General features: G+C 38.3%; 2 protein-coding genes across 2 annotated transcripts in view; one reads left to right on the top strand and one right to left on the bottom strand.

Moving 5' to 3' along the window:
• LOC306999009 (uncharacterized protein) overlaps window positions 1–15,078 on the top strand; it is a gene marked incomplete at both ends in the record, with an annotated part of 70,044 nt that overhangs the window by 38,210 nt on the left and 16,756 nt on the right. The window lies entirely within an intron of this gene.
• The window catches only part of ap1m1 (adaptor related protein complex 1 subunit mu 1), a 30,428-nt gene that overhangs the window by 6,104 nt on the left and 9,246 nt on the right, over window positions 1–15,078 (bottom strand). The window contains exons 7-10 of the mRNA XM_079612881.1: window positions 14,522–14,664; window positions 13,766–13,837; window positions 13,513–13,671; window positions 13,284–13,409 (exon numbers count right to left, since the gene is read on the bottom strand). Coding sequence (XP_079469007.1) covers window positions 13,284–13,409; window positions 13,513–13,671; window positions 13,766–13,837; window positions 14,522–14,664 — 500 coding nt within the window. The remainder of the gene's footprint in view (window positions 1–13,283; window positions 13,410–13,512; window positions 13,672–13,765; window positions 13,838–14,521; window positions 14,665–15,078) is intronic.

Here is a 15,078-nt window from a genome sequence, read left to right as displayed (position 1 = left end):
TCTTGAATGAATCAGCCATTTAAATGTTTTCAATATTTTGTTTAATAAATTACTCACTCACTTGTCTCCATGTACTGGCGGTTTAGTTATGTGTTTAGGAAGCATAATCCAACCCAACCCAACATTTCTTATTTGTATTTTCAAAAAATATTTAAAACAATTTCCTAACATTATTTAATGCAGTTGTAATTTTTCAGTGTATAATTTTTTATTTGATAAGTAGCCACTCTATAGAGTCTTGATATTCTATTTACTTTTTTTTTTTTTATCAAATTTAAGAATTTAAAATGAAAGATGAAGCATACATTTAATAAGATTGGGGGGAAAGCCCTTTATAAAGGTAAAATAAAAAAATCCCTCTTGTGAAATATCACAAAAATGCAGATTTAAATATGTCAAAGAGTAAATGTATACATATTATACATCAGAATAAATGTAAAAAAAAAAAAAAAAAAAATCTCTCCAAACAAGCAACTTTTTTGCTTGGACAAGTGAAGGACCGATTTACTTGTCTAAAGGACAAGCATATGTTGAGCCCTGATATATACAGTATATACGAACTCTAAAATAAAGTCAATGAGTAAGTTACTATCTGTTTGACAGAACAATGAAAAGCGGGGGTGGAAGGGGCGGTAGGAGTGTTTGCGAATTTTTTTTGGAAGCTATCTTTATTTTTGCACTTTCATTTGATGTCGCTAGTCACCTTTAAACCTCTCTCGAGATCAGGGTGGACATTTAAGACAAATGAAATTACAGTAGTGCTGTCCTCCAGCAACTCTGTGTTTGTTGGGTTTTTAATCTGCCGAGCGTTTGTTCTAATCATGGACTCTATTCTCTGTGAAAACCTCCGTCTAAACCTTCAGAAATAGCCCTGCGGACGCAAATTAGACTGAGATGTATTCTAGGTATCAATGCAGATTTTTTTTAAAGAACGTGGTCCAGTTAAAGCATGAGGACAGCCCTGCGCGGGCACGTTTCGGGAGGTATTTTTGGGGACACCGTGTCCTGGCGTCCGTGGGCCGGTAATGTGCCACTCTTGGGTGCAGCTCACACAAACTCACCAGGCCACCATCAGTGCAAGCGGACAGCAGACGGGCACAGCGAGACGGCCAGACTGTAAAGGTCTAAATGCAGAGCCATCCGAGCAACTGTGCGACGCTTGTTTTGTGTAAATGTAGCGATTCGGTCCTGTCGGGTTGAGTTTATGTCATGCTTTGGTCGCCTTTGGCTCGGTCAGCCCTTCATGAACACAAGTGTATATTTGTAGCCGTCACTGAGGACGCTGGACGTGTGGGTAGTGCTGAGATTTGCGTGGTCACCGGTCTCTCATTAGCATGAACTAACTGGCCAGTGGAGCGAGCTCAAAGTCGGAGACGGGGTAGTCAGACTTGCACGAACATAAACGGCCACAGACGCGCACACACACATCAAATCCTCGACCTGTTGCTGACTCAGCTCTTTACATGCATCATTTACTCACTATGTAAACAACACAACAGAATATACATGAGGGATGTTGCTAAACGACAGTAATTGAGTTTTTTTTTTTTAGATTGATAATGAGATGGACAAAGATGCATCATTACAATCAGTTTAAATTAAAACATACTGTTCACAACAACATGACGAGTGAAAAACAATACAAGGCTTAATGCCACAGGGCTTGAGATTAACACCCACCAACCCGACACTTTGAATTTTGAGATCATATTCTGAATCTGTGGTTCAAAAATGAAATGCATTTTATTTTAGGCGTTTATGGCACTTTTCTGGATGTAGAAATACGACAAGATAGGTTTGGAATGACCTCAGAAAATGTTGCGAGCCAGACTCGAACATGTGTTATTAGGCCACAGCTCTGACATGCGAGCAACGGTCCTAAAGAGCTCAAAGCTTAAGGGAGTAAAAGATTGTTTGTGTTGTAGAAATATTTGAGAAAATTACACGTCTACAAAGTCTGTGCCCTCAGAGCCGATGAGCTCCTGACGGTAATAGAGGAACGGTCATTTACTGCAGAACCGGCAATGAGATGCTGCACGTTCCAGCTAATAACAGTGTGCAAACACACAACTTTAATTGCAGAAGCCGAGCACTTCGAGGATCAGAAAACTGTCAGTGTTTACGCTTTCACACGAGGTTCATCAGAACACAAATATAGCCATGCTGGGAAACCTATTCCCATTTTTCATATAAAACCCTAAAAATAGCACATGCATGTGTCTATTTGTGACCAGGACAGACTAGTGGTGATAGTCCAAAGGCCACGACTGTCCAGTGCATCGAGACAGACTGCAGATCTCTAGATGCGGTCGGCCAGTCTTAGACAAACGGCCTAAGGCTTGAGGCTTGACCAAACCCGCACAATCAGCTGGCAGCGTTAATGGCAGGGGACTCGACGCCTGGCGCTCAGGCCGGGAGACAGGCTGGTGTATGGAGACGGGAGAGGTTATCAAAGCCTTCCTGAGGTTTCCGACCAGGTCAGCACCCAGACTGCCTCTCTCACGGGAACCGAGCAGTCAACAAGTTCACCGTGGAGCCGAGTCGAGTTGACTGTTCGTGATGCGTCTCTAATTGAAGCCCACTAGGGATCAGATGTGGCCGATTTGTGATGGTCTTGATTTATGGAGGAACTAGCCTGCATTTTCCCTCTCCGAAGCGGTTATCGTTTGGTCTTTTGAGGAGTAAGACGTATGGGGGACATACAAAAATAAACAGATTAAAACAAACAAACAAATAAATAAATGTATATACTGTATGTATAAATAAATATATTCGTTTGTATGTGTATATATATATATGTGTGTGCGAGATGAAGCAGCAATATCAATCATATATATATTGCTATATCAACAAAATACATTTATTACAACATGCTTTTGCACAGACAGTGAAACGTGTGAACTTAGTTACATGATAGTCAAATAGTAGAATGTGCAACGCTAGTTGTGAATATTTTGTCATGCACTATTACACAATATTTGTCATTTTGCATATTATAGTCAACTAAAATTATCTTTTCATTAACCTAACCATGACATTTTAATGATATTAAAATGCACATTTTGAATGAAATGACAAAATATTGACAATGTAAAACACAAGACAAACGGCAAAGGCAAGGAAAAACAACAAAAAATTCTAATAATTGACACCGATTAAAATGCACTGTAAAAAGTGATCATTTGACTTAATAATTTTAAGGCAAAGGGTCACTTTTTTAAGTTAAAGTGTGTATGTCAGGTTCATTTTTTTTTTTAGATATATTAAATAAGGGTTAGATGTCTGAGTGAAAATGTAATTAGCATTAAAATTATTACTGTAACTGCCCTGCAATAAGATTTATAGCCATTTCTGTCAAGATCATATTTTTAAAACAAGGGCTGAGCTGTGACGTCATACAAGGGAGACGTGCCAACAAAGTTCTATTGAAGTATGGAGAGTTTTGAGTCTGAGGAGATCCAAAATCCCCCTCAAACCTATACGATGGCCCACAGCCATACAATTTTGAGCCTCCCAGGCGGGAGACAGATGAGGAGCCAAACAGAAATCAAATAATTCCTATCGAAGAAACATAAATATCTGGTGTGAAGAGAAGCAGTGGAGAGTTGGTCAGGTGTCTGGTAGTATAGGCATAACTTAGCGGTGGAACGGTACATGTATTCGTATTGAACCGAAACGTTACGGGCGTCACGGTTCGGTGCTTGAATATACACGGAGAATACACGGTATAAAAATAAATAAAACTCGCGTGCAAATTAATTCATGCGGAACTAACGTTGGCTTACTGTTATACGCGGGTTATTTAGGGACACCTAATCTGTAGCTCCGCCTTAGCTCTGAAGCTCCGTGGCTATAATGAACAGCCTGCGGTGTCAAGATTGCAATGCTGGAATATGTTGGTGTGTGTGTGTGTGTGTGTGTGTGTGTGTGTGTGTGTGTGTGTGTGTGTGTGTGTGTGTGTGTGTGAGTGAGTGAGAGAGACGCGGGCGCGATCGACTGCTTCAGTAGCACCGTAGGCACCGCATCAGCTGTCAGTCTCACTCGGGTTTTAAATCCCATTTTATAACTCATGAGATCTCCAACCGCGTAGTCCTTCTCAGTGAAATGGGCGCTGCAAATGACCGAGGCAGCACTGAAGTCAGCGCGTTTGGTCCGAACAAAGTTGACCCAGGCACGGAACACAGTGGACTCTGTGACCGGTTTTAACGGTGTTTTTGCACACAGCACAAACGCAGTAATTCACCATCGTGAAAATACGCCTGCGTATACTAACGACCTAACTTAAATAACTAAATAAATGTCCTAATAACTAATTCTCTCGCTCTATCACTCGTACAATTATCAACACAGCTCAGCGAGCTGGGGAGACGTCTCCCTGTTATGACGTCAAACGATTCGTTTGGAATGAGGAGCAGTTTTAAGTGAGGACTGAAAATAACGAACTTTTTCATCTTATATTCTGCCTTTAGGTATCGAAAAACATACAAAACAATACATCAACTTGTCAAACTTGTATTTCCCCTAACTATTTTGTGTTAATCATAATAAAAAATTTAACCTGACATACACACTTTAAGTAAATAAGATTCATAAAATTGAAAAAATTAAGTTATGTAAACTTGACAATTCCACATAACTTACTTTTTTCAATTTTATGAATCTTATTTACTTAACTTAAAAAAGTGACCCTTTGCCTTAAAATTATTAAGTAAATAAGATTCATAAAATTGAAAAAATTAAATTATGTGGAATTGTCAAGTTCACATAACTTAATTTTTTCAATTTTATGAATCTTATTTAATAATTTTAAGGCAAAGGGTCACTTTTTTAAGTTAAATAAGATTCATAAAATTGGAAAAATTAAGTTATGTGGAATTGTCAAGTTCACATAACTTAATTTTTTCAATTTTATGAATCTTATTTACTTAACTTAAAAAAGTGACCCTTTGCCTTAAAATTATTAAATAAGATTCATAAAATTGAAAGTTGTGAACTTGACAATTCCACATAACTTATTTTTTGCAATTATGCATGAAGTTTTTAAAGGCAACAGGTTTCCTCACTTTTTTTAAATCACTTTTTACAGTGTGGTTTTGCGTCGAGATTCAGATTTAACATTGGACAAAGTCAGACCAAAGCTATTTAGAAAATAAACACAGAAATGTATTATTATATATTCTACTATAATAATACGTTTATCAAAGGTTATCAGATGCACCTCTAATTGAAGCCCCACTGCGGATCACATGTGGCTTATTCGAGATAGTCTTGATTTATGGAAGAACTAACATGCATTTTACGTTCCCAAAGCTGTAATTGTTTGGTTTTTTAGAGGAGGAAGACGTTCGGGGGAGATCAAAACCCCCCGCAGGACAGCTGGGAAGCAGATGAAGAGCGCTAAATGAAAACGACACAAAAATGAGAGAGAGGAAATCTCACATAAGTTCAGCGCTTAATTAAATCTGACTTTCCCCTCATCATTTTTGCCCAAACATCCTCACTCTTGGGGGAAATTGAGTTTTATGTCGTTGATATCCGCGTGGGCTGACGAACACAACTTACCATTATATAGAGGAAATCTAACCTAGTTTCAAGCATCTCCCGTTTTAAAATTCGAGGTAATTTTAATGAAATAGTTCTTTATGAGTATCATACTCGAGGTCGCACAGAGTTCAGGCTCGAAAAACTGCTGTTTCACCGGCAAACTCTCTTGATTCTCTGTAATTTGCCTGATTCATCTGATGTCACAGCAGTCACACTGTTATTTGAGTGTGCGGTTTGTGGACTTTATTGTCGATTGTTCGTCTGGTTTCTGGATTATAGACAAAAAACAGCTGAATATCAAACAATGCTCACATTATACAGGTGAAACTCGAAAAATTACAATATCGTGCATAATCATCCAAATTATAACAAATAAAGGCTTGAAATATCTCACTTTGCATGTAATGAGTCTATATAATATATTAGTTTCACCTTTTAAGTTGAATTACTGAAATAAATGAACTTTTGCACCATATTCTCATTTTTCGAGTTTCACCTGTGAAACATTTTTTTTTTCATTTTTGAAAAAATCTAATTTTTTTCACCTGTTTAAAAACATTTTAACTGGATAAATCCTAATGCAGAAGAAATGTGTTTTTTTAGCTTTCAAGCAGCATTTTCCAATAGTTTATTTGCGTATTACAGTTTACAAGTGCATTTGCTTTATTTTGACCAAACTGAGAGATGATGCTAAGCTATTTTTGGTGGTACTCGAGACTGTTTTTAACCTGGAATACACCTTTCCCTGATCTAAGAAAACAAACAGGAATATACTTCAGGTCTGTTTTGTTTATTTGAACATTTACAGTGTCTCTACGCCTCCGGAGAACACATCCATCATCTGTGGGAACTGGAGGAGGAATGTCTCCTTTAAAGAGCACTTCATCACTCCACGCGCTTTAAGAATGACACCTGACGGCCATCAGTCAGCGCACGTTACTGACCTGTAAACGCCTATGAAAACACAAACACCACACATGCTTAACGGCATTATACAGTGCTTATGCATAAGTGAACACACCCATGCTAAAGTTGACTAAAAAAAATCATCTTTTGGTAATTGATCTTAATGCCTTAATTTAAAAAAATTAGGAAAACTCCAACCTTTAAGGACACCGATTTTCTTTATGAATGAATAATGTGTTGTGAATAAATAAATCTTCTTCCTTAAAACACAGGGTGCATAAGTCAGGACTAGAGTGCGGATCGGGCCGAATTTTTCAGTCCGAGCCCGGCCCGCGTCCGACAGGCATAAAGATATTTATGTTCGAGCCCGACCCGAGACCGGCAGTTAAAATCCCATTTTTTTCTCATACTAATGACAATTGTACGTTTGTTTGTGTGGAAAGCCCGCTTTTATTAAGCAACTGTAGGAAGGCAATCGGAAATGTCAACAGGACAAGTGCATCAGCGCGCGGAGCAACAAGCGCTCTTAACACCTGGCGCGCGCACATTATGCATGTGTTTCGTTGTCACGGCTACATAAACAAATGTCCGCACACAGGAAGACGGATGTTATGGTTTTAATCACAAAAACGAACGTTTGCATCAAGTGAAAGCATCAGGCACATCGGCTACCTACATAATAAGCTGTTTTAAATTTAAAATGTTCAATGCCTTGTGACCGAGCCCGACCCGAACATCATTTCTAAATATCTGTCCGAACCCGGCCCGTCGGGTACCGGCGGGTCCCGTCGGGCTCGGGTCGGGTATCCATCCTCTAGTCAGGACACCCCTGTGTTAAATCCCCATAGATGCGGCAGATTTATATTTTTAAAGGCCAGTTATTTCATGGATCCGGGATACTATGATCCTGATGAAGTTCCCTTGGCCTTTGGGATTAAAATATCCGCACATCATCACACACTCTTCACCACACCTAGAGATCGGCATGGGGAACTTTCCATAAGATCATCTCTCAATGCAAATCAAACCTGCTATTAGGCGAACTGAGATACAACCATGCCGATCTCTAGGTCAAGGGAACTTCATCAGGATCATAGTCTCCTGTCTGCCACTCAACGGCCATCAGTCAGCGCACGTTACTGACCTGTAAACGCCTACGCAAACACAAACACCTCACGTGCTTAACGGCATTATATAAGAGATCAAGCATCTGGGAAAAGAAAGAGCAAAGTAACCCCAGCAGTAGTGGTGTCAACAATAATCGATTCGGCCTTGAGTTGGACAATAAAGTTGTGAAGTTTCAATTACTTCCGAGGGCATAAGAACAACAACAATCAAGATGGCTGAGGCGGAGGGAGATGACTGTGATAGACGGGTAATTAAAAACGCACCCAAAGCTTGGAAAAGCGGACATCTGGGCACATTTCGGATTCTACGAAGTTAATGGGAAACTAGACAAGACTTGCGCGGTGTGTAAAACCTGCAACACTAAAATCAAGCACGTTGGCAATACAAAAAAAAATTGGCTGTTATTATTGCTCTATTTAATTTCAAATGGTTCAAAAGCAGAGAGAAGAGAAACATTTCTCGGTCAAAGCACTGAAAGCAGTGATTTATGTTTTCTTTTTCAGGTTTGAAAATGCCATATCCAATACCCTGTACCTTTCAATTTTATTTAGTTTAATGACATTTTTGTCAAAGATACAGATAGCAGCCAATAAAATCTGTTGTTCAATATATGACTGCTTGTATTGCCTCATGACTGATGAAAAATTTGCCTTGTTGTGTGCAGTAGAATTTAAATGCATCGTAGAATCGAATCGTAATCGAATCAAATTGTGAGGGCAGTGCCAATGCACACCCCTACCCAGCAGCGTTTGTACTCCAGACATTAATGATTCCTCAAATCATGCGTGTTGTGCTGGTGCTTCAGTGGTCAGATGCACAAATCTCACCTGCTGCAAAATTTGAAAAAAAATTAATAAATCGAATTGTGTTTTTGTTTTTTTCTCTTGATAAATTTGTCAAAAACTGACAAATAAAAATGAGATTTAAAACAATTCTGGTTTCCAATGGCTGTTTGTAGGACGGCACAATTTGGCAATATTTGTGATTATAAATCAATATTTGTATAACAAAATAATAATAAGAAAAATATTTATTTATTATTATTATTATACACAGTGCTGCTCTAATAATGAATTTTAAATGTTAATCTTTACTATAATAATTTGCCTATTATTACTAAAAGAAATATTACAATTATTAGTACATTAATTTTCCATTGTAAAATAAAAAATGAGAATTTAAGAAAAATACAATAATATTATTATATAATAATAAAACAATACATTTTATATTAATAATATAACAAAAAAGCATAATTAATGGAAAAATTATAATAAAGGTGGTCTTAATTTCTCCACTTAAGAAATTACTCCACTTTGTTCATTCTTCAAACTGAACAAAACAAATAAACATCTTTAATTTCTGCTCATTTAAAACCTAAAAAACAGGGCATGATTTTGAATCCAGCTCAATCCAAAACTGCAGTGCACAACTTCTGTTTGAGAAACATCTTCAGATCAACAAGCATCAGGAGAAAGTTTCCTCGAACACGTCCCACACACTCTCATAGCTCAACTGTACTCGTATCCAGTTGTCGTCTTCTCTGCCCGCCTTGAAAAACTGCTGAGGCCTGAGAAACACACGACTGACCGTAACAAATAAACACACCGTCTGCTAAAACACGAGATTCAGCAGGAGCTGCGGTTCTGTCTGTCCCGGCTTTGACCGGCCACCACTGTCTGGATCAGGACACTGTCACAGCCACAACACACACACACATGCACGCACGCACGCACGGACAGACAGACACACACACACACACACACACACACACACACGGACAGACAGACAGACACACACGGACAGACAGACAGACACACACACACACACACGGACAGACACACACACGGACAGACAGACACACACGGACAGACAGACAGACACACACACACACGCGGGCGGGCGGACAGACAGACAGACACGGACAGACAGACAGACAGACACACACACACACGGACGGACAGACAGACAGACAGACAGACAGACAGACACACACAGACAGACAGACAGAAAGACACACACACAGACAGACAGACAGACACACACGAATAGACAGACACACACACACACACACACACACACACGGACAAACAGACACACACACACACAGACAGACAGACACACAGACAGACAGACAGACAGACACGGACAGACAGACAGACAGACAGACACGGACAGACAGACACACACACGGACAGACAGACAGACAGACAGACAGACAGACAGACAGACAGACACACACACACACGGACAGACAGACAGACAGACACACACACACACACGGACAGACAGACAGACAGACACACACACACACACGGACAGACAGACAGACACGGACAGACAGACACACACACGCGGGCGGGCAGACAGACAGACAGACATGGACAGACAGACACACACACGGACAGACAGACAGACAGACACACACACACACACGGACAGACAGACAGACAGACAGACACACACACACACACAGACAGACAGACAGACAGAAAGACACACACACAGACAGACAGACAGACACACACGGATAGACAGACACACACACACACACACGGACAAACAGACACACACACACACAGACAGACAGACACACACACAGACAGACAGACAGACAGACACACACGGATAGACAGACACACACACACACACACACAAACGGACAGACACACACACACACACACACACAAACGGACAGACTGACACACACACACTCTCTCTCTCTCTCTCTCTCTCTCTCTCACACACACGAACAGACATGGACGGACGGACAGACACACACATGGACAGACAGACACACACTCTCTCCCTCACACTCACACACACACACAGCTTTGGTGCTCCAACTACACGCAATTTAAACGGTTTATTCTAATGCAACGAGATTAAACCCCACAATCGTGTACGAGACGCATGATAATGATTCTCTGAACAGTTTTAAATGGATACTTCACCCACAGCCTGTCATCATTTCTACACCCACATGTTGTTCTGTGCACAAAAGAAGATATTTTGAAGAATGTTTCTGTTTTTGGCCATACAATGAAACAAAAACTACATTGCACCCCATTGGCTTTCACTGTACGGACAAAAACACTTTTCACAAGACATTTTCAAAATATCTTTTGTGTTCTGCAAGTACGAAAGTCATTGGTTTGGAAAAAAAAAAAACTTGAGTAAATGAAAGAATTATAATTTTTTGGGGTAAACAACAATTTTGGATTTTATGAATTTTAAAGCAGAATGCATATTTATAATAAAAAAAATATTGTGCTTTCATTGACCAATATAACTAGAGTACACTAGTGATATGTTAGTGTTATTTATGTATTTTATTCATATTTTTAATTAGTGTTTATTTTTATTTTTGTCTCATTCATTTTTGTTTTTATTTAGCTTTAATTTTTATTAACTGTAACTTTAGTAACATAAAATATATGTTATATTTAGTGAGACACCCAAGGCAACACTTCTACGTTAAGATTACGTATTTTATCCAACATTTATATTTTATTTCAGCTTTATCTTAATTAACAAAAATGTTTTTTTAATAGTTTTAGTCAACAACACTGGTGTCAGACGCCATATTTACTACTTCATGAATGAAAACGCTGCAGTGTGGGACACACACATCCGGTTTTCACAACACATTTACCAGAGACTTCTGTGTACAGGAATTTGTGTTGAAAAGACATTCTCAATGTTGCGTCAGCTGAACGATCAACAATTAAAGATGAAAACATCTAACCCTCGTTTACCCTCATCTTACAGTGATAAAGAGTATAGTAGTTCCCCTAGTTCAGCAAAAATAGATAATTCTGTCATAATTACTCACCATGTCGTTCCAAACCCATAAAACTTTCATTCATCTTCAAAACACAAATGAAGATATTTTTAATGAAACCTTCTGTCTCTTCATTGAAAGTTAAAGCAAGGATGTCTGACCATATTTGAGTTCTCTATGTGCCTTGATCAATCTTTATATGAGAATAAAAGCCTAAATTAAATATTTTAATCATAAAAAGACTAGGATTGAGCCAATATTTATTTGCCAATCTCTTTATGTACTTTCTGAGTTTTAGGTGAATGGACAGAAATCTCCAGGTTTCTCCATTTGTTTTTCAAAAAATGAACAAACATAAGTAATTCATAACAGAAAAAAAAGGTGAACTACTGCATTGCTTTTACTTGGTTACCATATTTGAACCCAAACCACCACAGATGTGTAAAGAGATGTGGAAAAAGTACACAGACAATACCAAGGTTTCCTAAAGAGCATTTCAACAAGACAACATTGCTCAACACAGATTTAAACAAAACAAAAATCAACAGCATCCTATTTTGTGAAATTAATTTACTCTTGATCATTGAATAGTAATGAAGCGGAGTGTATTCTCAATAAGGGGTGTGTGATTTGGTAATCACACGTGTATTAATGCATTGCAAAAAACACTTGTTGGTCTTTGTCCATGCATAAAGCGTTTAAAATACAGATTCATAGCGCCATCTATCCGTGTGACAGGAAAAAGCAGAACACATGATCAGCCACAGCCTGAGCGACAGGTGTTCAGCATCTGGGAAAATACCAATTCATCAGCTAAACAGTCAGCAGCGCCACCTTATGTCAAAAACATGAAGCGCATCATGATGATGACCACAGAAATCTGCTCCGGTGAGGAAAGCTACTTACATATTCATCAGAAACACATTTAATCATGATTAAATTATTCTTTTTTTTTTTGTTAAAGATGTAATTACTCATAACAAATGCGTCAGCATTACGTTTGGACGTAACAAGTAAAAGTGATGCTTTTTGAATTTACACTGTAACACCGGAGCTACTTTTGGTAACACTTTACAATAAGGTTCATTAGTTAACATTAACTAATGCTGGGTACACACCAAGAGATTTTTTACATCTTATAAGATTTTCAAAATGTGATAGAGGACAAAAAATCCTCAACAGATTTTCAACTAGAGTCTCGACTGTGTGAACACAGGAAATCTCGCAAAATCTCGCGAGACGTCAGAATAAGCATGGCAGGAAGAAATTGCTATGATAGTGTTTGGAATGATTTTCAAAAAAATAACCTTTTATACAGAAAGATATTCAATATTTATTGTCTTTATTTATTATTTATTGGATTTATTTTCTCTTTAGAAAGAGTTCTTTAATCCCTTTTGAACCTCACTGAACCCTTAACACTCAGCTTCCTGCAAGTGTGTGTGTGTGTGTGTGTGTGTGTGTGTGTGTGTGTGTGTGTATGTGAATGATCGTGTCTTCCATCATCTCGCTTTCTGATTGGATATTGTTTCGTTTCACGTGATAATCTCCAGAGCGTGCGCGGGTTTGTCCTCGGGGTTCCCCCCACACATCAGGATTTCTGATCGTAAATATTCAACATGTTTATTCGCTATATTCACATAAAGTGTTACTCTACTTTTTAAGTAACATTATTTATTCTATGTACATCTACGAGCTCGCAAGTCACTTAAGATGAATAAAAAAAAAAGCCAGTTTCTTCCGCAACTGCAGCAACTCCCATTTTTATTACGGTACAGATATTTTGCACCAATTTCCCAATTATTTTGTTCTCTTGAACATATGGGATGGAAATGGTGCTTTATATATGCAGATGTCTTGTGTAATTTTGCTCCCCAGTTTAACTCTGGACGGAAGCGTAGCTAACGTGATGGTGAATTACCTGTATTCCAGAAGTGGTGAAATAGGGGATCTCAAACTTCACACTGATCGGTGGTTTTCCCTCTTTGTCCTCCGCCTCCACACTGGGAAGCCCGAAATGAGCCCTCATCAGGTACTCCTTACCTCCCTGAGACACACACACACACACACACATGAGTTTCCGCTGATATTTCACTCCTCAGCTAGTACTGTATGTATAATAGCACAAGAGACTGCATGCATTTTCTTACAGGGAAAGACTTGATGGACCAAACAATCTCACTGTTTTCCGGGACCCACTTCACGCTGCCCACTGTGGTCTTAAACTTGGGCGAGTCTGCGTCGGTCGGGACGGGAATATGAATCTCCACATTGTTGGCAGTGGATCGTCGCTTAAACTGAGATTTGGCCTTAGAGTAAAAGAGACGAAACATGAGGGTCAACTCAGATGCTGTGTGTCGGCATAAAATCAACCCAAAGTCACATAGATGGATGCGTTCTCACTTTGATCATGTACTCGATTCTGCTGTGCGAATGCTTCTCAATTACAGACTCGATCCAGATCAGCGGCTTCACCTGTTCACACAGAAGAAGAAAAAAAATTAATTGTTTCACTAGATCAATAGATGATTGACAGCACTAAAATAAATATGAATTTGAACATTAACTAATACATATTGTCATACTTCCCCAGTTGATTGATTACATTAAGAATAGCAAAAATATGTTTAAATATGCAAATGCTGCATTAGCTATTTAAATATGCACTAATTTGCATAGATTTGAACATTGGAAAAAGCCAATTCAAAATTTGTTACATTTTGTACATTTTATATTTAACAGTTTTTACAGAGATTTTATCACTTTACAAATCTGAAAATGCTACCAGGAAAAAAACTAAACAAAAAAAAACCTTTTTTTTAATAATAAATGAACAATAAATGAACAAATGCACAAACAAACAATATATTAACAAACCTGTCCGCAAAAACTGTCAGAATATATAACCAAGTTAAAAAAATTCAAGTTTGGTGTTTGTAAAGCTACTGAAGTGTAGATTTCTGACTCTTTAAAGAAATGCATTGTAACTGAAATCTACAGATGCAAAAAAATAAAGTGCAATAAAATATACACTTAAAGGTTAGTTTTAGATGTTTTTGTTCTACTAATATGAAAGAACACACTATATAGAAGCAAAATAGCCCAAAATCCCCAAACTGAGGTTGAATTTAATAAGTATGAATGAGTTTCGACTCTCACATGCGTGTTGAGGCGGTAGGACATCAGCTCAAACTCTCCGTCCGGAGGAATGAACGAGATGGTGCGATCGTTCTCAAATCGAGACAAACGCACACACTGATGAAACTTCACATCCTCCAACTCCACTGATTTACTCTTGCCACCTGAAGAAGAGAGGTATGATCCAACAAATGACTAAAACACACACCTCAGCTGTAAAATACACAGTAAAGCCATGTTTCTGAAGCTTGGCGTTACTTTTTGGTGCTTTATAAATGTAAAACTTTTTTAAAATATGTATATATACCGACATTTATAAATTCTAAGCAAATACAGCTGAATAATATAGATGTAATGTTACATTTTATTGGATTATACGCATATAAAGAAAATACACATGGAAAATAAGCCACAAAATACCAGTTCTGATATCTAGGGATGCACGATATATCGGCCACCATATCGGTATCGGCCGATATATGTTCATTTATAATGTTATCTGTCCGATAAGAAGATTTAGCCGATGTATTAAAGCTGATAATAATGGATGAGACACTTCAGATGTGCACTGTTCGCCA

The sequence above is a fragment of the Phoxinus phoxinus genome (genome assembly GCF_949152265.1).
Source record: "Phoxinus phoxinus genome assembly, chromosome: 5".
NCBI classification, from domain to species: domain Eukaryota; kingdom Metazoa; phylum Chordata; class Actinopteri; order Cypriniformes; family Leuciscidae; genus Phoxinus; species Phoxinus phoxinus.
This window is presented reverse-complemented; position numbering and strand designations above follow the sequence as displayed.